Source organism: Ammospiza caudacuta, chromosome 1 (assembly GCF_027887145.1).
Source record: "Ammospiza caudacuta isolate bAmmCau1 chromosome 1, bAmmCau1.pri, whole genome shotgun sequence".
In the NCBI taxonomy this organism is placed as follows: Eukaryota; Metazoa; Chordata; class Aves; order Passeriformes; family Passerellidae; genus Ammospiza; species Ammospiza caudacuta.
In genome coordinates, this window is record NC_080593.1 from 24,215,213 (window position 1) to 24,239,382 (window position 24,170).

General features: G+C 39.4%; 1 protein-coding gene across 1 annotated transcript in view; it reads right to left on the reverse strand.

The window, feature by feature from the left end:
• The window catches only part of CDK6 (cyclin dependent kinase 6), a 136,298-nt gene that overhangs the window by 21,182 nt on the left and 90,946 nt on the right, over positions 1-24,170 (reverse strand). Inside the window, exon 5 of the mRNA XM_058821055.1 lies at positions 21,118-21,227. Within this exon, the coding sequence (XP_058677038.1) occupies positions 21,118-21,227 (110 nt within the window). The remainder of the gene's footprint in view (positions 1-21,117; positions 21,228-24,170) is intronic.

Here is a 24,170-nt window from a genome sequence, read left to right on the forward strand (position 1 = left end):
AGACTATTGCAACTCATACTTTGGGATTTCTGGGTTTAAGCTTTAAGGTATATAGCAATACTGGCTTCTACAAAAAAAAACAAAGCTTAACCCACTCAGACAGGAGCATCTATTTCTGCCCTAAGCTTTCAGCCTGATTTTCAGAACATTCAATAGCTACAACCCTAGCATTGCTTGTGGCAGCAGACACACTCTGTATCTTCCAAAGTCAAGCAGAAACGTTTTTTGGTCTACTGCTTGAAATTATTAATATACAGTTACTTTGAATATTTAATTTCAGCTCCAGCATTAGATTATTGGGGCCCTTTAAGCTAACAGAATCTACACATTCAAATAATCATATCTATGCAAATGGAAAGCTGATTTAATGTTTTAAAATGTATGCTGAACCTTGCATTACTGTGAAAGCCTGGCAATGGCAGCCTTGTTTGCAAATCACCTTAGGCAGTGTCATGCCAGAACAAGTACAATTCTTGGGATTTTTAAGGAAGGTTTTTCCCATCATTGCTGCTGTCTCAAATTCACTGAGGGCTGAAGCAAGAATTTAAGTTCTTTTGAAAGTATAATTATACAATACAAGGTGACCTTCCAACATACTTTGATATTTCATCACAATGAAGTGTTATTAGTTCATCTTTCAGCCTCCTATCCATCTCACCATCATGACTATAACAGGATGCCAACTCCACGTTAGGCATCACTACAATAATGAAATTTGCCTCATGAATTTTGGCTTGAGGTTCAATTAGAATATTGGATGGATGATTGGGGAAACAGATTCATCTAATCAGCAACTGCACAAAGCTCTCATTTCACATTTTGGCACTAGTTACTCTTTTGTAATGATCTGACAGCTCTGCAAGTCACATAAAAACTTTCACGTCAAGACACTTAAAGATTCCTAAAGATGGACATCAGCTTTCCCACCACTTTTGAATTGAGAACACTCAGCAGCCACAGAAAAATAAAATTTCACCTTTGTTCTTGGTATCTTTCACTTGACTCATACACCCACTCACTCCCTGAGGTTTATTTATGCAAGATTGATCCAGAAGTTCTTTCTTGAGCATATGTTCTCCTCTCTGCGATCATAATTTGTGTAAGACTGGTTAAACTTTGGAGCCTGATTTTGTATAATTCCTTCTTTTTTTCTTCAAAAAAGGCATGGAGCTGGGTTTGCATCCTGTGGCAGGGGATGTGAGTCTGCCCTCTGGCTTCAAAAAACACCTAAAATCTGTGAGTACATGCATCTCAGGAAAGAGGGATATTCCCATGGATGAAAGAACTATCCATGGGGATGTACTTGCCTTTTTTGTGGTTCCTCAATCCTCTCAAACATCCCTGACTTTGCTTGCTATAAAATCCACGCTCCGAAGGCTCCAACACCATTGTTGTTATGGAACACACACCAAGTAGGGAAGATAGGACAAGAAGATTTGGAGTGCACCTGTGACATTTAATTTCCCTGTTTGCTCAAGGGGTCTCAGATGGTTCCCGTGTTTGTTGGTTGTTGCTTCTTTGATTTTTCAGGGCAACAGAGCAAAGAAACATGCAAGTATCCATCTTGTTTGGCCACTGTATGGAGGAAAAGCCTTTCGGTGTGTGCCAGAATGCCCTTAGCAGATAGGAAGATATGATGGAGGCTTATTGCTTACACTGTCCTGCTAAAAGAAACCCCTCCTGAGCCAATAAGCAAGTACCTTAGCTCCTCAGGTACAAAATGTGCAGCTGCACAATTTGGATATTAGCTATGAGTCCACATTGTGAAAGCAGAAGCACAAGAACACTCTCTGAACATGATGAATTTTTTTGTTTTACTGTGGGGGTGACCAAGCACTGGCTCAAAGAGGTAGTGGACCCTCCCACCTTGGAGATATTCAAAAGCCATCTGAAGATGGTCCTGGACAACCAGTTCTAGGTGATCCTGCCTGGGCTTGGACCAGATGATACACCCAGAGGTCCTTCCAATCTCAACCATTCTGTGATTCTGTGACAGTACAGAAATAAAAATACAGATCACAGCGTAAGGTTGCAATGGAAAACCTACAAATCCTGAAATGTTACCATCTGCTTATAGTTTAAAAGGGCTTGCACCATTAATTTTCTGGCCAAAAGGCTCCCATGCTTATATACAGCTGAACAACTAGTTTTAACCATTTACTAACTTTAGGCTCTTTTTCTCTTGTTCATGCCTTAGCTCAGCTTTTGCTCATGCTCATGCCAACTTTCACCTTCACTGAATATTCTTTCTATCTGAACTGGATATTACTGTCTGAAAAGTTGAGTTCTTTATTTCATAGACATTGTGCTTCATGTCTGCACTACTCAGTAAAAACTGAGATATAAACATTTCCTAAGCAAGTCTCCACAAAAGAATTTTCCCTGGTGCAACTCTACAGACATGCCAAAGCAATTTTTCAAGTATTGTATACAATGACAATGCAATGACATGCAAGAGATAAATGAGTTTTAACTGTAAGCCAGCCACATTACTTCTAGATTTTATTTTCAGACTTTGGTCTACAAAGCAAAGAGAATCTAAAGCTTTTCATATGGAAAGTTAGAATTTTCATAAAGATTTGAATTAAAGAAACTGATAAGCACTGTTCCAGGCAAATATATAATGCAGACATCTGTAATGCAGACACAAAGAAAAAACCCAATAAAACCACCTGCATCGCAGCACAGCAAAAGACTTCTGCAGGTTTCTTGACAGTGACTGACATTTTTAACTAATTAGTGACATTCTGATTGGAAACTATCTTTCTATTTCTGACACTGGTAAAATGGACACATGGAAGAAAGGTCACGTGAAGAAAGAATGTATTGATGAATGAAAAAAGGTAAGAAATTCACTTTCTAACCAAAACATGTAATTGAGCTCTCATGATAGCTCTGGAATTGCCAATACAAGGGCTTCCAAAGCCAGACAAGCCTAGTATCTTTCCAGATATGTAAGAAATAACATACAAATAGCTGCCTAGATTCTTTCTGCTAGTCCATTTACTCATTGTGACAACAGAAGTTAGGAATTCCATCCCCTTCCTTGTTATCACAGAAAAAGGATAAGGATAATCTCTTAATTACTAACTTGAATATATACAATATTCTTAGTGAAAAGCCTGAATACTGGTGATCCATGCGTACTCAGGAAGTCCTACAAGAACTCCCTAAAATGAGAAGAACATCATGGGTGGAAAGGGTACAACTTAATATTTGGGCAAGCGGGGCTTAGGCACTCTGGTTGAGAAGATGCTGAGAAGTTGTTTTGGGAAGAAGAGCAGTGAATTCAGAGTATGTAACTGCAGCTTTGAAGGCATTATACAAAATGAGGGAGGTGTTTAAAGTCCGTCATTATTTGACATAGTGAAGAAAAAAATGTAAAGAGAAATGGTATAATGAAGGTACATGGAAGTTGTACATGAAATTTTAGAATCTGATTGTGTTGTAGCAGTTAAGTCTAAGGAGTTTGTATGTCTGAGTGTGTAAGAGCAATAAAGTGATGGTGAAGGATCTAAAAAAGCTACAGCCAAGTAACATTTGCCAAGGAATCCTGCATCATGCCATGGGAAACCTGCCAAACTATATAGTCAGAGATATATTAAAAGGATGGGATGGGTTTTTTCTTTTCATATTACAAAATGTGAATAGCTAGTAAATAATTTTGTCAGATTCTTAGTTACTTATTATGAAGAAAATATTCTCATTTTAAGGATTAAAGCCATACATGACCTAAAACTGAAATTATGAGATGACTAGAAATAACATGATCTGGACTGTCCTGTGGAAACCTTTATTCAGAGGGATTATTTCTGAGCTGATTCCTAACCACTCTTGTTGCTACCACTGTTTCTCTTTGACAAATTGCCTGCACAAGTCTGTACTACAGGTATGCAAAGAGAAAGTAAAGCAAAAAAAAATAAAAAAAAAGTATCACCTTTTAAAGATGAAGATCACTGGCCTTCTGGCATGTAAGATGAATAAGGTGCAATATGAAACTTTGGTCTGAAAACAGGCTATGCTGACAAGATTTCACACTCTGAACAGTTACTCACTTCCAGTCAAAAGTGACTTGCTCAGCTGTTGTGTAATTCAGAGTTCTCATTTTAAACCTAACATTTTCTTGTACTTCTCTCTCTCCTTTCCCTTTAATAGTATCTCTGTGTGGGTGGGTGCCAGACACTGCATAGGAAGAAGTTACTTCATGTAGAGGTTATTATACTTGATCATAAATTGCTCAAAACTTTTACAAAACTTATCTTCTCTCCTCCAGTATGTAAGAAAGATGACACAGATAAACATTACGACTGATGAAATACTTTTCAGCTAAAATCTGACAGAAACCAGATCAGCCATCTTGAGTTTCTCATTTTAGCCTTTAAAAGCCCAATTTCTTTCATTCAAAAATCTATCATCCTTCAAGTTTGATAGTATCACAATCGTGAATAAGAGCTCTAAGATAAGCCTATGTCAGTACTGAACTATTATTAGAACCAGATCTAATGCATCAAAACCTACAACAATTATTACTTTTCCTGGAGTTTCTCATGTCACCCAGTACACAGAAGCAGATAAAAAAAGTGTTAGTTTTGCAAACTTCCAGTTCTGTAGTGTGTTGAATTTGCTCCCTATTGCTATTCAAAATGAAGCAAACTGATTCCAGGACTAAAGATAATATTCTGACCCCTAAATGTACATCTGGTCTAGTTCATAAGAAACATATAAGGTCTCTTTCTTGAAGAAGCAAACCAAGAGTTTTCAGAGCTGGGTGCAGATACAAGCCAGCAAGTTGGGAAGGACCCAACTTCAGATGTTCCCTTTCCATGCATACCTGAAAGGGAAATGTTAATAAAAGGGAAGCCAAACAGAGGCACCATGTACAGCTTTATGACCAAAGTAGGGCCAGCCTACTGTATAGAGTGAAGTTTATCCAATATACATAATGATCTCCCTAAGTCAGAGAAAATATAGCCATCTTCAAAGCTTCATTAAAAATGGCAAAGGAAATCTTTTTCTGGGTGCTTAAAATTTGATTGATACCTTTCAGATAAGTATAGTCTCAGCTGGCCTTGGAACAGAATGATGGGCCTTGTTCCCCACCACTGACATAAAAGGGAACTTTTCCACAGACATCAATGACCCCAGGTTCAAGCCAACTGAGATCTGCTTTCAGGCCTCTATTAAGAAATAAAAATTATGCTTCAAGAGGAGGATACATAGATTATATATATATGTGTACACATATATACCCCCACATATAAAGTTCCCAAAAGCAAGATAAGTGTAGATATGATCTTTGACCAGAATATGCTGTAACATAGGCAGATTTCATCTGTTCCTGGGCAGAACTGCTTCAGAACTCATCACTGAACATTATTTTTTGAAACAGAAGAGCCTTGATAGGTTGAATGTCCTTCACTTACTCTCTCATCACGCACGTCACAGTTCTCTTATCTGTGGACATTTGTTTCCCCGCAAGATTTGTAGGTTTTTTCACTAGGGCTTTAAGGGTTTGTTATCTCAGCTCAGGAAGCATGATATAATAGTGGCACCTTGAAAACTGTGGCAACGTTTGAAGCAAATTCTGTAAATACATACACAACTGACCTTGGAAAAAGGGAAGGGAAAAAAAAGTCTCTGCTCAGTGTGGAAAAAGAAGTATTCCTTTTGTTTTACTGACAGTTCTACCAGCAATAAGTAACTGTGTATTAAACACCCATCTCATCATTGTGTGCAGGTAAATTACATCTACTTGTCCATCAGCAGTTTGAAATTTAATGACATAACTAAACTGCAGGCTTCTGCCTTTTGAAAGCAGCCTGAAAGAAATACTGATATGACACATACAATATGGCCATGGTCTTCCCATAATCAAACCCTGTGGGGTTTGAAGGCAATAACTGAGGTATGGATTAGATAAAGGCTGTCCTATATGGAAGGGTAGGAGCCAAGAGGGCTCCTCACTCTCCTGTTCATTCAAACAAGCAATGGTGCAAATCAGTGTGCAGGACACTGTGCAGGCAGTGTGTGCTTGTGTGTGTGTGTTTGTGAACATCTAACCTCATGCCTGTGAACAAATTTGCCTATATTTTCCTTGAACAGATCTATATCCTCCCTCCAGAGCATGTCAGAGCTGCTTTTCACGACTTCTTTAATAAAACTTATAATTATGCCTCATTTAAAAATGTAGCAGATAGAACACCAAAATGCCACATTTTAGCCAGATGGAAGATGCCCTTTAAATCCAGTATTTTGAAGAAATGGTTTTATAACACCAATATCACAGCAAAAGACCAAACTTCAAGGTAAGCAAGAGGAGTTTCAGTCTGTTCCTACTCTTTATCAATTAAATGAAATGAAAGCAGTCATCAAGTATCTACTCCTTTATCCTGTATGAAATTTCACTGTGAAAATATTTTCAAATCACAGTTTTCAGAGATACAGAATTAATTTTTTTGTTCTACAATTGTTCTACAATTTTTCTTGCACTGCCAAGATGACTTCAAGAAAGCTCATCTGTTGACATTTACCATATTTACTGGTGTAAAAACCCCTTTTAAAATGGGCTTTGCTCTGGAGTGCCTCTAATGCTGAACTAGTTTTAATCAAGGCGATGGATACAGAGCAAGTTTTAAAGTCTGAGGCCCTCTCATTAAAATTCAATAATGTTCCACAAACTGGATATATTTTCATTCAGATTGCTTTCATAGTACAGCTTTAGGTTAAAAGGTTTTGTGCCATTAGGCTGGCTTCTTTTGGAATAAATTCTTTTAAACCAAATGTCCAACCTTGTCACCATTCTTGTATCAGGTGAAAGACTATGCACACATAACTACTGCCCAAAGGAAACTAACTCTTACCTACCTGGGATTCCTCCTCATCAAAGGGAAAATAAAGTTACAACACATTCACCAGTCTACACACTGGTTCATCTGCTCTCCCCAAAGATACTGAGTAAATTAACATCCAAGTATGAGTTCCCAGGTTTTCTTGGGCTTCATCTCTATCTTAGTAATGCTAAGCAATAAGCTTCACAGATGGAAGTTTACTCAATGGATAAAGAGCTTATACTCTAAACACTTAATACAAAATAATGTGAAAGGATAATGCCACAAATGATGATTTATTTTCACCATTATGAGCAACATAGAAAATGGTACATCTATGTGATTAAATTACTAGTCTAACTTTGAAAAAAACCAACAGACCAACAGACTCTAGAAGTGGGAAGAGTAAGGCAAAAAAGCAAGTATCTGACTATAGGAGCATCAGAAAAATTCTGTAAGTCAATCTTTTTAGTCAGCTGCAATAGTACAGTGACAGAGTGACAATGAGGTAATGGAGGCTGCACATAGGCACTGTGAGAGTTCAGAAAAGGGAGCTTCAAGAGATGACAAATTTCCATGTTTGAAGGGAAATATAGAATTCAAAGATGTTCTCACAATCTAGAACATGAAATTCTCAATACAGAATAAAATCTAACAAAAAATTATTTTTTTTCCCTTCTCAAAAACCATTAAAGGCTAAGAGGCAGAATCCTTGGGTTTTCTCTCCATCTGGGCTTCAGCTGCTCCTGTGTGGTATCAAGTTCATGTTTTGATCTGTGATCACTTCATTTGCTCCCATACTAGGTGTTAATGGCACCTGTTGCTCTAAGCTTCTCTAAGTTTTCAGATAAACCTGAAACATCAGAATTGTGCCCACCCACAACTAATTCGTCTCATCACCCTCAGCTGTAATAAAACACCTTTGGTCAGAAAAAATTCTGTAAATGGATTATAACCCTTCAGACAAGAAAGGCAGGGAAAACATTTCACTATTAAATGGCTAACTGTTATGTGAGCACAGGTTAAATTTCAATTTCAACCTTTTTCCCCAGCTGCTGAGTCTGAGTGTCAAAAGACATGAAAGTTGATTAGAAGAATGGTGTGAAGAAAATACTTTAATTTTTAGCAGCTGTGCTGGCTTACAGTGAATTGATAAACACCTGCAGAAAAGCTTGAGATAAATATTTAAGGTAGAAAGTTATGCACAGCAACCATGCAAGGAAAACTGATACAGTTTTCAAAGGCCAGTTAAACTAACTACAACTTTGCCCTAAGCAATACTTAGTCCCATGCAATACACTCTACTCAGGCCACAGAAGCTGTGAGATTTACATTCACTGGCCCATGACAGTGCACAGTAATGTGAGTTCACCTATTAGGAGCTCTCTGGTTATTTATCCTATTCAACTTCTAGTGATTTCATGTACGATTTTTTCCCCCACTTGAATCCTGACCAGAAGAAAGAGTAAGTTAATTTTTATATTAAAGAGGAAAAATGAAAACCTAACTCCCAGGTGATGACAATGCTCAGATGCCACCCTCCCCTCTGCAACTGCAGTACATTTTGTGCTGTAGATTTGTGTGTTACCAGGCTCCCCAAATTTCTTTTGCAACATTTTTATGCTATTATCTCTGCTTTGCCCTTACTAAACCATAAGCCTTTTATTTTATCTGTGGTACAGCTCTATTGGTTTTTGACATCATCTTAATGGGAAAAGCACACAACTCCATCTTTACAAAGCGAACATTCCCTCAGTCTCTGAAGTACTGAGCACATGCAGGCTCCTTGAATGACCCATATCTTGAACTCTTCTTTCCCCACAATTACCACAGTGTTCACCACCTTTATGTCCACTACAAAGAGTTCCTCAAGATCCACATGGAGATGGCTCTCATTTCCCAAATTAGGTTGGGAAAAAATCCCAACCTAATTTGTTCAGAATTAAAGAAAAAAACAGAATCCTCTTCTGGAGCAAGTGAATAATCAAATAAAAGCCTCCTCCTGTGGTAAGCCATTTTATGCCTTGCTTTTCATACAGTTGTGGCTGGCATGTTTGCCAAAAATAAAGGGTTTGCTAAAAAGTCTAGGCCCTCTTTAAACTCAGCTCGCACTTTCCAGCAAAACGCCCTCAAAATCAAAGTCTTAAAAGATCCAGGAGATGAGCATCACCTACTTCTCCTTTTGCATTACTTCACAGGAATGGAAAAATGACTCCAAGGCAGGAGAGAAGCAAGCAAGTCTGTTTCTCTGCTTGAGTGGGTAGGACACCCACCCAGAATACAGAATACATGACTCTGCACATGTACTCTTTCATTGCTAATGGTTTGATGAGATCTAGGTTTAACTGAGCACCTTCATTCTTACAGCAGCACAGTATGATTCATCACTGCCAAACAGGCTTAATTTAATAGCTACAGATAGAAACATTACACAAAGATCTCCTGCTATGTATACTTCTTTAGATGCTGAAAGCTTGCCCCAAATTATTTGGATATAAAGAGCACTTAAAAAATTATTAAATTGTGTAGAACAGTGTGTATGCTGCACTGACATAATCACAAAACCTGTTTCATGGACATAATCTAATAAAAAAGATCTGATAATTCAGTGTAGTTGGTGAAATTCTGGATGATATAGCTCATTGAGTTCTGTACCTTTAGGTAACTGATTCAGACTCAGTGAAAATCAATAGTAACTGAATCTTCGTGCCAATTTACTCCGGTTCAGTTGAATAAATGAGTGGAAATGAAGTAATCCCTTGGATGAAATCTGTATTTGACAAATGTCTATATTACAGAAGCACTTACTACTGGCCAACTTCGATATGTTAGGAGAGAAGCTATGAATATGGAGAATATTTAAGTAAAAGAAGAAATACTTTCTCAGAGTTTGTCTTAAGAGTTGCATCTGGATGGAGTTCATTCAGTGCATCTATAAAAGGAAAGCAGAGCAGATTATGTATGAGTTTCTGGAAGAAGTCACATGGTTTGACCATGCCAGATGGAGGGTTCCTAAAACACTGCAAAACGCAGCATGCCACAAGCACAAGGGAACAGCCAGGCAGGTCACATGCTGACACCCCGAGCCTGTCAGAGCCTGGCTCTGTCTCCAGCAGTCAGCACACCATGGTGGCTCTGTCTCACATGGACTCATTTGCACAGGGCCAGCAGGTCAGGCAGAGCAAGCAAGCAAATGTAATGGCAGTGCCACAGGCTGTGCGCAAACACAAATCAGAAGCAAGGCAACAACACCTGCTTTCATATCACAAAGCAAACCATGGCTTCAAAGGAAGAAGCGCCAGGAATTGCTGTGGCTTAGGGTGAGCTGTATCCTGCCAACACCAGGCCCCTGACGGCAGTGGCAGCTCCAGCTACACGTGGGTAACACGTGATGGCACACACAGGCAGGAGAGGCTGTGGCCACCTCCCTTCCTCACCAAGTCAGGATCTATCTAGGTTTTGACATCTGCAATGCACAGACTGGCAAGTTCTCTGCAGTGGCCTCAGCCCTGCAATATAGGTAAGCTTTTCCACAGAGACAGTGGGGAGCTGCCTTTGGGCACCATGATTTCCTTGGAGAAATTGCTTTTCAGAAATCTAAATATCAGACTTGCTTTCTCATTGACATTTTGAGGTCTTCTCTCACAGCCAGTAAAAAATAGTACAATGTCTCAGAAAGCTGTTATGTTTTGCCCTGCTATCCTTAACTGTTTATAAACTTCAGAGATTGTCTGTTCCTTTAGGTTTGCTTTCCACTTCTCTCATGCACATTTATGGGGTTTTATGAGATATAAAAAACATTTAACAGCCTTGGTGACCAATACATATGGAGAAGTGCTAGTCTGAAGTTGTTGAAAAACTCAAATATGAGACAGACTAGTCCTATATACTTCTCAACTAGTACATATTGTCTTTACAACTGACCAATGGTAGCTAATTATTAGACTTGTTTTCTGGACAATCAAACACAGAAAATTCAGTAAAGGCTGCCTGGATTCAAAATGTCTGACTAGACACTCAATTTGGAAAAAAATCTCCCACACTGGGGAGCTCAGCAACATGAATCACAGTTAAAGTCTAGTCTTTTTCCCTCCTCTCCAGAGTGCACCAGTGTCCAGGAAAGGATCCCAGGAATTTAAATACCGTTTTGTAGCCATTTTCCTATGAAAGAGGAAAGTAAATAAAAACAATGTTTAGTTGTATTACGAGTCAAACGAAAGTACACAGAGGTTCCCCCAGCCAAACTCTAGGCAGAAAGCAAAGTCTCTCCCAGCCAAGTTCCTGCAGAGGGAAGCTGTGTGAAAGAGCCAGGAGACCCTTTCAAACAGAAAGTCTTTGGGCAGTGTACAGCTGGCTATCCCTCCTCAGGCTAGAGAGCAAGGGGCAGGGGTGACATTGCTCTGCTTCTCTCTGGCTGGTGGAGTGACTGCTAAAAACAGTCCCTAGCTGGGGATCCCACCAAAGCAGCCCTCAGGCTGCTTGGGCTTATCGCAGGTATGGACTTGTCTTGGAGATGCTCCAGAGGACACAAAGGTGTTCACAGCTACTGGCCAGAAACTGTGCCCAGCATAGCTCAGATCCAGATGTTTCTGCTGCCAGCTGCATTCCCAAATATCCATTGCAAACACTAGGATGTTAATACTAAGGACTTACATCATGACTGACACGTTGGGGTCTTTCTCTTAACCTCAAGCTCTTTTCCTCTGACCTATGGCAAGACTAATTCAGATTGCCACAGACTGGAATATTGAACCTTTCAGGAATGCATGTATTTTTAAGGACTATGTGTTCGGGGGGATTTCAGACTAGTGTTGTGCCCCCTGCAATGAAGAAGCTACAGAAGCTCTCCAGGAGGAGATCTCTCTCATGAGGTGCTATCTGGGCTGTGTGCAGGCACTGCCTGCCAGCCCAGAGCCACCCGGTCCCACTCCTGGTCCCTCGGCCACTGCCTTGCCTGACATGACCCCACACCTGAACCAAACAGCCAAATTAAACTTGGTCAGCTAGCACCATTTCTGTGGGGCTTTGTACCACTGCCTCAGGGTTCCCTTCTGGGTTTTTGTCATGGCTAGTGGCAGTTTTTGGTTTCTATGGTTAATCAACGGTTTCCCTTACCAACAGATCTATTCCTCTGACTGAAAGTCTGGCACAGCTGGAAACTAGAAGCAAAACCACAAGTGAATGGCCTGGCACTGCCACCCATCTCCAACCACAAACCCATACAGTTACTGGATTTGACTAACGGCTATCAATCACCCCAACTGCAGACAAACAGATATCAGCTAGAAAAGGCTTGAAGAAAAATGTGAGCTAAAAACCAACATGGTAATTTTCTTTTAATGAGGTGATGCTGTCTTGGAAGTGCATTCATTTCTTACTCAATACTTATGGAATTACTCTGACCGTTTGCCCTTCTCTCTATTAAAGTGTGTTTGTCCTTTGCCTAAAGCAATGCAAGTTTTGCCTTGGAGATAAGGTTAAACAGAAAACAATCCTCATTATCCAAAAAACTGGAATAACATGAACAAGTGCAGTCTTCTTCTTCCTTTTATATTAAGTTTCCTTAAGTGTGGAGCAGAATGTTGCTGTTGTTCTATCAGACCACTAAGGTCACTAAGTTAAACTGTGGCTTGTGTCCATTCAACCTTAAAAATACTTGAAAAACATTTTCGTAGTAAGGTGGCCACTTATCTGCAGAGGAAGAAAAAAATCCCAGTTTATTAGGTCTAGTTTGGAAAAATGATCAGCCTCCCACACACCCCTATGCACATGAATGGCAGAAGAATAAAGGATAAAAAGTGCAAAGCACAGAATTCTGAATGCTGACAAGATCTTTCTAAGGAGCAAACCTTCTCCCACTACAGTTGGTCGGGACTGTGGTGAACTTTTATGGCACTTGCAACTTAAATCATTCTTGTAACAAAATAAGATAATTTCCAAAAATGGCAGAAACAAACTCAGGCCAGAATTGTACAGTACTTTGGTTCAAAGGTTGCAAATTAAGCTGTGTAGCTTTTACAGTTCTAAGCTGCAACATCCACCATTGCCTGTTAGAACAAAAGACAAAACAGAAAAAATATGTTGTTATTTTAGTTCTTTCTGCTACCAAGATCTAACTGTAAGCAAGCACACAAGTGAATGATTACACTTTGGAGCTCTTGGTCCACTAGATATGTTGGTTTAAGGTTCACTGGAAAACAGCAGATAATGTGATTGCAAAGTCTGTGTTTAAATTGCTGTGTGATAAAGGCACCAGTTCTCTCTTAAACCACATTTAAAATGTTTGGCAGTTTATATGGAAATTTAACTTATAAGCAGCATTCATGGCTGTACTTATTCAGTTGCTTTTTGCCATGGCTCTAATGTCTTAGTTTTATTATACCTGCCCTCCCAACATCCAGTTATACATCCTAATTTTTCTTTTCTTAACAGAGTCCTTTGCTTATCTCTCTAGTTTTCTCTTCTTTCTAACCTAAAGAACACTGAAAAAATATTACAGATCTTTTCTCTGATTTTGAAAGACATTTCAGAAATGTGCTGAAGAGAACACAGCATTAGAAGAAAAAGTTAAGCAAAGAACTCAAAAGAAGTAGAAATTTTCCAAATGGAGGAATACAGGATCTACTAGGCAAAGCCAAATATTCCTACTGCTGCATAGCTACTGTGCCTACTTAAAACAGTGAGGACTAAATTATCAGATATGCTGAAGCACAGGAAAATAACTGACAAGGAATTAAGATGCATCTGAAATGATACTGTGTCATAGAAATATGCCTCACAATTTGTTGCATGGCAGTATTCATATTTTAGAGGCTCTTTATCATCTTCAGAGCCTCTTTTCAGACTGTGAAAGAATGTGCTCTTGGTACTGTTCTTGTATGTGCAGAAAGGTAAAATAAAACTGAAGTTCTCACTACTATCAATCAGAGTTGTCTTTCTTTCTCACATTCAGTAACTCCAGGATTTCATCTGCAATATCCATACACACAGCAAGAAGCTGAAATACCAGTGTGTTGACACTTCACAATGGCATGCATATAAAGATAATTTTAAAAAGACAAGGAATATAATCCTTTCCTACAGAAATCAGGCTAAGTTTATCAACTGATTTCAGTTTAAGACAGTTCTGTTTATGGTGGTTTATATGAATATGTAGTCTCTCTGTCCTGCACCCATCCAAACCCAAGTATCTGCAGTCACATCACTGATGCACCTGGACTGCAGCAGGAATATGTCCTATACTTAGAAAAACAAGCTCTGTATTCAATTGCAAAGTATTTAGCTGATAATATTTAGCTGATAATGTGAACTGAGGGCCATTTAGCACACATAACAACCCCCTCGTTGGGTATGCATTTGCAAAGTTGCAGACTGATTATTCCTCAAGACCATTCAACAGCAAAGCAACTCATCATAAGGAATGACTAACCCAGATTATGTCAGGAGTAGAGGACACAGTACTTTTAAATTCCAAAGCAATTCTCTCCAATAGTAGCATTTCTGTGAACAATTTTCCCCAAAGCCCACTGTCCTCTTCAGTCTCCAGATGAAGAACACACTTAGCTCAATGAGAACCTGTGGCTCTCTGGCACATTGCCAGATAGATTTTTTTTTTTTTTTTTTTTTAAGTGTAAGCTTAAAAGCCTGTATCTGTGAGAGATTAGCACCTACAGAAAGCTAATTCAAACCAAACGAGTGCACGATGAAACTGATGCTAGTTAGGACAGACTCAGGAAGAACCGGACTGCAGATCTCTCCTGAGAGAAAAGCTGCCTGTCCCACTCAAAGCACCAGGGAACTGCAGGCTCTGTTACAAGTTATCACTTGTTGCCTCTGGTAACAAATGGGAACTGAACATCTTTCTCTGGATAAGGACATGCATACAGTAGCTCACACACTCATGGCTTGACTTCCTCTGTAGATACCTTTTTGTGCGTGTGTTTGTGTGTGTAGTATTTTAGCAGACAGGTAACAATAATCATACTCCTAGAGTGGCTTTAATTCGGGCAAATTTAACTTATACATGCTCTTTTGCATGTGTCATTTGTTGGATGAAGATGACCAAGTGGTTGCAGAAAGAAATAGCCAAGTGTAACCCTTGTGAAGCCCAGAAGACACTGTGAATTCCACCCTTAGCCTCAACTCTCAGCTGACAGTTCTTCCTAACTCCCACATATATTGCAGCCCTTATTTTGACCAGAAGTCTCACAGTCCTGGGTTCATATCACAGATGAGGCAGGTGAAAGCTTGCCCAGCATCACAGAAAGAAGTGCAAGGAAGCTGGGGACAACACTACACAACACCCTCTCCTGCCTTGCCAGTTTCACACTTTTACAGAGATTGCTTCGAGTGCTGTACTGTGCACATTAACAGAGAATAGCTTTGCCACTCTCTGTGCAACCCTGTCACACTGAATTTTTTCTGAACAATCCCTTTTGAAGTCAGGGTTAATTTCAATAATGATTTCAGTGAAGCCAAGACTTTACCATATGATCCTGCTAAAACGTTATTCTTTTCACTCAATGACAGAAGTTCAAACTTCTCCATCCACCTTCAGGTTTTGGAGAGAGCTTAAAAAAAGATGTTCTTGTTACACGTGGCTATTTCTTTCTGCAACCACTTGATCATCTTCATCCCACAAAGCATTACCTGAAACTTCAACTGCAGAGCTGGATCTGCTGCTCTTCCTTTGCTCACAAGTCAGGGAGAGGCAGAAGTGAGGGGCACATTCTGAGTGGGTCCTCCTTCTCAGAATCACAGGAACTTTGGGATTGGAGGAGACCTTGAAGGTCATCCACTCCAATCACCAATCCAGCAGCATCATAATCCCTCCTGAGCCATAGCCCCAAGTGCCACATCCATCTCTTGAACACTTTCAGAGACAGTGACTCCACTATGTACCTGTACAACTTATTCCAATGTCTGAGCACTCCTGGACTGAATTTTTTTTTCTAATACCTAATCTGAACCTTCCCTGGCTCAGCCTACTCCATTTCCTCTTGTTCTGTCACTTGAGACACGGCAGATGAGACGGACCCCCACCTCACTACAATCTCCTTTCAGGCAGTTGTAGAGAGCATTGAGGTCCTGCCCCAAGTCTCCTTTTCTCCACAACAACCCCAGTTCCCTCAGCTGCTTCTCATGGGATATGTTTTCTAGACTCTTCACCAGCTCCATTTCCCTTTTCTGGACACCCTCCAGCACCTCAATGTCCTTTCTGAAGTGAAGGACCCAGAATGGAACACAGCATTCAAGGTGTGATCGTACCAATGGTGAGTACAGAGGGACAATCACTTCCTCAGTCCTGCTGGCCACACTCCTTTTATGGTCTCCTTTCACAAACCTATTCTACCACGTGGTTCTATAGTTGACCCAGGAAAGTACGTGCAATGGATCTGATGACTGCACTTCAAACTGTACTAGTAACTTAAGGCTTGTTTAGAAAGGGGAATAAAGATTTACTATATTTTAGTGCTTTAGATTATCTACAACTACTCAATACCCTAAGACATTGTAGCTAAGAATGAATATGTGTACTGCTAGCTTTTTAAAACCTGATGTTCTGTGATTCTAGGCAGCCTGTAGGTCCCAAGCCCAGTGTTCACATCACCAGAGTTTTGATATCATCACATCTGTATACATTATCTACAACAACAAAGTCCCAAGCTCATGCTTTTTCTACACATGATAACTCCTCTAATTGGACAAATTTATACCATTGAAAGATGACTTGTATGCCAATAGCTTCTTTCCCTGTGTCTGCTATTTGTGCCCACCAGGGAACTTGGCCCACCACAGGTATTTCAGTAGAGTCACACATCTCTTATCTGCTATTACAATTTTCAAGCACAGTTGGTAATGCAGTAACTGTCTCACATATCTTAGGAGTTGACAGAGTAGGCTGAAAAATGAGACAACTGCTAAAAACATGATTTAATATTTAAAAATGAGTAAATAATAACCTCATAATATTCATGCCAATCTTGCAGCTTACGAATTTCTGGGACTGATGATTTTACCAAATGCAGGCTGATTAAAACACCATGGAGCCAGTGCATGAACAGCCTCAGTAAGAAACCCATGTAAACAGAATTAATTCCCTGGATAGATGAAACTTGTTGCACTGAGATAATATTGTTTAACTTTTAATTTGGGGAGGTGGAAAAGGGTGTTGGGAAGGACTGTCTTTCCAGTTTTGGGTTTGAATTGGTGCCTGTAAACATGCAGTCACATAGCCACCCTCAAGTATGACTTCTTCAGCTTGACTAGGCTGTGAATATAACAGAGGCTACAAAAACTAATAGTCTCTTCTGATGATTTTTAGCTCTGTATTTAATTCAAAGGGGGACAAACCCAGTTGACTGTTTAAATTATAGTTAAATGTGCCCAGCTGGAATTGTTACATAGATAGCCAGACTCCTGAGTTCCACATACACACCTACCAACCTCCTAGTCAGTGCAGCATTGAAATCATACAGGAGTGTGGTTTTGAAAACTGGGCAGGTATAGATAAAGTAAGACGAAGCACCAAAATATTTTGTCATATTTTCTCAAGACTGACTACTCAGAAGGGAATCCATGATTGGTGATCTCAGTTTTCTTTTATAGAGCATTTCACTCAGATCTGAACCTGGGATTCCAGTCTTTTCCCCCTTTCACCCTCATTCACCTGGATTAAGTATTACCTAACTGCAGCAAGAAGACATTCTCTTCTTCTCTAAATCACTGGCCATGGCTTCCTGCTTAGGAGCTGCCCACACTCCCTGAGCCAGCTGGAATAGTTTTATGTATCCAGACAGAAGAACATGCTACTCCCATTTCTGCCTTTCTCTTTAGTGAGGCGTTCACCGAGTAGAAGGTACAAAGCCCTTTCCTACTGGCCTGGAAAATGCTCAGCCTCCAAGTACAGTATTTTTATAAGTAATTCAAATCTTTATCTAAACACTACAAAAAAGCCAAATGGTGTCCCCATGCCCTCAGGCCCCTGTCAATCCTGCCAGCTGTATCTCTGAAGGACTCTCTGATATGGTAGCAAGCCATAGCATAGCTTACAATTTCCCCTACTGGTTTTTACTATCCATGCACCAGAGCTTTTTAAATCAAAGAAAACAGGCACTATAGACAAATACATTTACTCTTCTGTTACATAATGACACTCCATCCAAATGTCTAGAAGTCACTGCAAACCGCTTAACTAAACAGGAAATTTAAAAACTGGACCTGTCATACAAGGAATTTTCAAAGTAATGCTTTATTTTGGGGGTGCTGTCATCAGCAGTGCATATGGACAGAAAACACAAACACAGCAGAAGAGTTTTTGTGTACATAACACATACACCTGAGTACTGAGCAGTTTACTGCTGATCTGTAAATAGAATAGGATCCTTGGGAATCTAACTGAGGGATTTTAGGATACAAACTCTATGTGTTCATCTCTGCGGAAGCCTATAAATCTGCACCAAAATTAAAATGTGCAGTTTTAAAATAGCTGTGACTTTATACAAACCTCACTGAGGGAGGAAAAGAGCTGAAAAGTGTCATTTGTTTAGCTGAATCAGCCAAGATGAGGGAAATGTTCAAATTTACTTTAGGTGTGTCTAGACAGAGATATATTTATTTATTTATTTTGTGTCCAAGTCCTTTACACACTTCTGTGTATTTCTGATCTACTTCTTAAATAAATACTTGGTTTGCATTTGTCTTAAAAATTGTTTAGATTAACGGTGATTTAAACTGAGGTGCCATCCACTTAAAACACATAGTAACCTGCAACATACAGACTGGACCATTCATACAGAGCTCACTTTTCTCCTGCACTTATCCAGGCTTAAAGCACCCTCACTGTGTTTGTGACAGCCTACAAAATTCCATTCAAGCAAACTCAGACTGTCCAATGTCTCCTTGACACAAACAGGATTCTGGTATATTTTGTGATGCTGTATAGTGTTTTATTATGAAACCCATTCCAGGGAAGTCCCTGGGATACAAAAATGCCCACAGAAGTCTCAGTATGCTTCTTAAAAATGACAGACCCTTAGAAAGACAGACTCTTAAGGGAGCAAAAAGAGAGAAAGCAAAAGAGAGTAGTAAAATAAGGCAAAAGTACCCAGTAGGACAGCAAAATGAAATGATTGTCTTAATATCAAACCTGTATCTATCACACAAAGTTTTAGCTGCATTCTCATACACTTATCCTACCAACACCAGTGGAAATACAGATTGGTGATTACCCAAGGGCACTACCATTTCCCAGTAAAATTGCTATTGCATTTATTCAATCTTTTGGATATACTCCACGGAGTTTGCAGAATTTTACATTTTACAGCTACCAAGGTCACAGTAACATGGGCTTTCTTTTGCAATCCATCAGAAGAATCCAAAAGACAACACAGATCACGCAGAGAGTATTGCAATGTTAACCCACAGAGCCACCATCAGGGCTGCTTGCTGTGGCTTATGGCAAAGACCCTGGAGAAAAGTCTTCCAAATCATGCTTGTACACTGAAGCATGTAGAAGTCATATTGTTGGTGATGTAAGAACATAGTACATACAGATTTGGCAGATTCCTGACCTCTACAGTTTTTGACAGTCTCCCAAATACAAGACTCAGAGTGTCAGACTGACCCTATCTGTCAAGAAAATCTGGTTTTATTGAACTCTGGTTCAAATCAGATTCATTAGTATAAGAAAAAAATACTGGTTTTGTAGTATTAATGTAATATTTGCATTTATATATAAGTAGAAAATTTAAATTATTGCGTGAATATGGAGAGTCAGAAAAGTTCACACACCATAACAAGAAAAAATAAAACTAAATTGGTGGAGTTTGTATATGGCAGTATTTCTTACTTGTCAATGCTTCAAATTAAATGAGAGGAAAAATAAAGTTTTGAGCATGTAATAAAGTTCTGCATTCATTTTTTGGCCTGTATCACTCTTATTTCAAATGGTAAAATGAAGCTTTTGACTCTCGTTTTTGAATCAGAAAAACTAGCAGCAGCTTAATACTATTGTGAATATATAGAATATGTCGAATATGTCGAAATAAATATTGTGATTGGGTGAATATGTGAATAATATTGTGAATATGGGCCAAGACTGAATCTTTAAAAGTTTGCAATGGAGACTTTAAGTGATATTCCTAAAATACTCGTTCTTTTTTTCTCTCATTTTCTGACTTCATTTCTGAGTCAGAGACAGAGAGGGTGGAGGATAACTCTACCCAGGCCATTTGACCAGGCAAGAAGCCCAAGAAAAATAATTTTTCCATATAACATTAATAAGCAGTAAAATCCCAAAGTTATTTTGCAAGACTTCAATTAGTATTTGAACTTACTGTATAAATTACATAGTTGTTTCTCAAGGCCCTTATAGCATTGAATCCCCTTCTAAATTTCATTGATTTGGGGTTTTAGGTTTGACCCAATATATATTTTTATTTCAAATTTTTGTTCTGTATATCCTTTGGCTTCACCACGGGTGTTAAAAATGCTATACACTTTCTATATGGAGATCACCTAGGTGATGACAACATGCACTTTTTGCCTTTAGCTCAACCAAAATGCAAGTGATTGGGTTAGTATTAAGACAGATTTACCCTGTTAAAACTCTTGCAGGTTTGTTCCTCTCCCCACCTTACATGATACAATCTGCACATCAGTGTCTTTCCACAGGCAAAGGCCAGAACTTGAATTCACAGCTCACCTGCACCCAGCTTCATATTTTGTAGTGAGATAGTTCTGATATCATACAATCAGCTAAAAAAAAAAGCCATTTATCTTGAAGGATGGGGTTGACTACACTTACCATCTCTGCTACCCTACCATCAGGCTACATAAGTTATTCTTAAAAAACCCCACCTCTAGAAAACAACTTTACAGCAAGAGCAGACTACAAGCAAACACCTGATGTTCAATGCACAAACTGCAGAGGAAGAAGACCCTGCTGACCACAGTGCCCTGCCTTCCTCAGGGTAAATCCTTCCAGAACCCAGCTTTACTCAAATTGCTTAACAGCCTCTCTCGGCCATTTTTATCTGCATTTGGATTCAGGTTCAACCAGAAGACCACAATGCTCATGCAAGTTTTACTGAGAGCTGAGACTGCCATCAAAAGAGACTTCAAGATAGCGACAAGTATGAATCTGCAATGGACATTTATATTTTGCATGCAAATAAAACATCCTATCAGGCCTTTGCAATATAAACAAGATTTGGTGTATTGTAACAGGCATTACTGCAGATTTTTTTTCAAATGAAAAACATGAAGAGAATAAAACTGTATGTCTTACTTTCGACGGAACATTTCTGCAAATATGCAGCCAACACTCCAAAGATCAACTGCTGTTGCATAACTGGACTGAAGCAAGACTTCAGGAGCTCTATACCACAAAGTAACAACCTGCAAAACAAAAAGGAACAGAAAAGAGAGTGCTTAGCTGCAGAATTACAATTTTCTAAGTGCTCTATGTAAAGCTTCCACTTAGTTTAATCTATATTGTAAAAACTCAAGATATTAGGCCAATTGGTTTAGCCAGAACAGAGAAAAGGGTCCTGCATGGAAAATCCCAGTACCCACAGCTGCAGTGATGATGACTCAGGATATGAGAACATTTCTGGTCAAGAACATTGCAATTCAGGGTACAACAAAACTATAGGTTCAGGGCACAGCATTGGTATGACAATCACATTACCACAACACAGTATCAGCAACTCTTTGAAGCTTTTGCAGCTTACAGAGCCCAAACACTTTCCAGTGGAGATTTGGAGTCTCCATAAGGCTAACATTAGTCAATTGAACAAGGTGTTTTTTCCTAACTTTTGTGGATGTAGATGTAGTCACCAGAGCCAAAGTAGTAAAAAAAAAAAACAAACCAGGGTTTGTGGGTTTACCCATAGGACAAATCAGAATCTGTAGCAGGTCTGTTCTCAGCCCTTTAGAGTTTATGTACTATTTTCTATAAGAGAAATTGGGTTAATTCAAGTGCATGGGCGAATTATGGTAAACATGTTTGACCTGCCTCAAAAGTTGTCTCAGAAGAAACTGAAGAAAATGAAACTTTTTTTTAATCAGTTGGATACAGATTAAGTCAAACTCTTCTCAAAGCTGTCCCTTACCAAAGCATCAGTTCTGTCTACTGTGGTTTTCTTAGACACAAAGGAACCCAAACTGTCAGTTTTTAACTAAGCAACACAGCACAAGGGTTCCTGGCAGATTCCTGACCTTTACAGCTGTGTGGCTGTCTCTGTCCATGTGCTGCTGGTCAGACCAGCAGTAACTCCTGGTTGTGTTTCTACAGTAACACTGTATGTTCAAGTGACACACTTCTTCCCACAGACATATGCCATGTAAAGTGCTTGCTTTTAGCCTGTTCTGGCTGTGTCACAACACGTTGTAGAGACCCAGTGGAAATTTTACTGGCACTGCTCCATCAGCGTACTTTCATAAGTCTTGCTCACTGGACCCACAATAGAGATGGAACAGTTTATATTTACCCTTTTGTATCCCACAAGTAGACCAAATACAGATGAGACTGACTGTCTCTTCAGGATATTTGCAGAAGAATGCAAGGAGCTTCTGCAGAGTCCTGTGTGAACTACTATCTTGCTAGAATATAATCTCAGAGCCACAGGAGTATTCCTCCTGAATACAGTTAAAATCCAGCCATAACATATGACCATCAGCTAAGTGCCAATATTTTCTTACTCTGTGCTATAATTTAAACCTCTGACTATTAATATGGGGGCTGGCAGGGCCTCTACAACTACTGGTGTTTTCTTCAGCAAATATGAAAAAGGGAGATGTAATATTCAGGAGGAGCATGAACCAAACTAAACCTCTGGAAAAAAAATAGGATAGAAAAAAAGAAAAATATAAGAATGAAAATAAATTTTAAAATTATGTTAACTAGGATAGTGAGTTCTGAATTTCATGACCAAAACAAAGAAATGTGTAAGAATAGTGGGTTTTTTTAATGTTAATAATGTAATTGTCTTCTAAAGAAAAATAACAATGGAAGTAATCAGCCAAATTTGCTGGTCAAAGCCAGATGAAACAAAAGCAAATACAACATTTATTACAATGGTTAAATGCCCTGACAGCCTTTGCATCCACTGAATGCCTATTGAAGGGAGGTTCGCAGATATTTGCAAGAGTGGTCATATTTGCTAACTGTTCTTTTAAACACCTTGATGTTTCTTTATAAAATTTGTTGATGAAACAGTTCAATACCACAGTACAAAGTACTGTGCTGGCAAGCTACATTTCCAGATACCGATCCACAGAAACAGATTCCTGTGTGGAAGCTGGGCTTTACTTAGCTCCATTTGTCTTGTTCCTGATTTGCTACCATACCAGTGATGCTTTTATGAAACACTTCTCTCTACAAAAACCAGAGACGTTTCTTCAGAAATTCACTCCAAGGAAAGAAGATAAATATATCTGTAGGTCAGGGATTCTCTCTGGAGATGCCCTGTCTGAATCAGATATAATTCCTCCTAAAACATGTTATTTTTCCTAATGCAGATACATCTCTCAAACTGAACTATGCTTTTATTCTCACAGTACATTTGTGGAAAAGCTTACTGAGGTGACATTGCTTTGAAAAATTAGATATAACAATTTCAATCCATTACTGTTTGTGAATGGCTGGATGTAGTGTCAGGAGGAAGAGCTGTGTGGTCTCTGATCTGTGGGAATACCACCAAACCTCATGATTCCTCGTTTAAGGTCCACATGGCTCTTCTCACACAGAGATAAGATGATTTACAATAAGGATGATTTATTTTTCCCAATCCCACAAGCTCTACAGCATTAAGGCTCTGCGCTCTCACAGGCAAAGAACCAAGGGATGCATGGCTGTGGACCATATGCCCAAACTGAAGTCCCCTCCAGATGAGTGTGGACAGGACACTGCTCCCTTCCCGAGGGATGCACCACAGTCCTGCCCGTGTGTGTCCCGGGGCAGAGCGCTGCTTTCAGAGGGCTGAGGAAGTGTGCAGCACCGCGGCTGCTTCCCCCATGAGACCCCTCACTGCCGAGTTCCCCAGGCATCTGCACCCTGCTATGCTCCATCCAGGCATACACAGGGCACTGGGAGATTTTACTCGGGTAATTTGGGAAGTTAAACCTGTAAAATGTAAGATTTTCAAAAGACTAACAGTTAAATTTCAGCTAATGCCAGACTGCACTCTAGTCAGAGGAGAAGGAATCTGTGTAGAGCTGTTTTGATATGCTCTGTCATTAATGTGCCACTATAAAAGTCATCAAATAACCTTTATGGTTTGTAACACGCAAGTCTGTGTTTCAAAATGTGAATCTGAAAGGGATCAAAATGTACTAAAT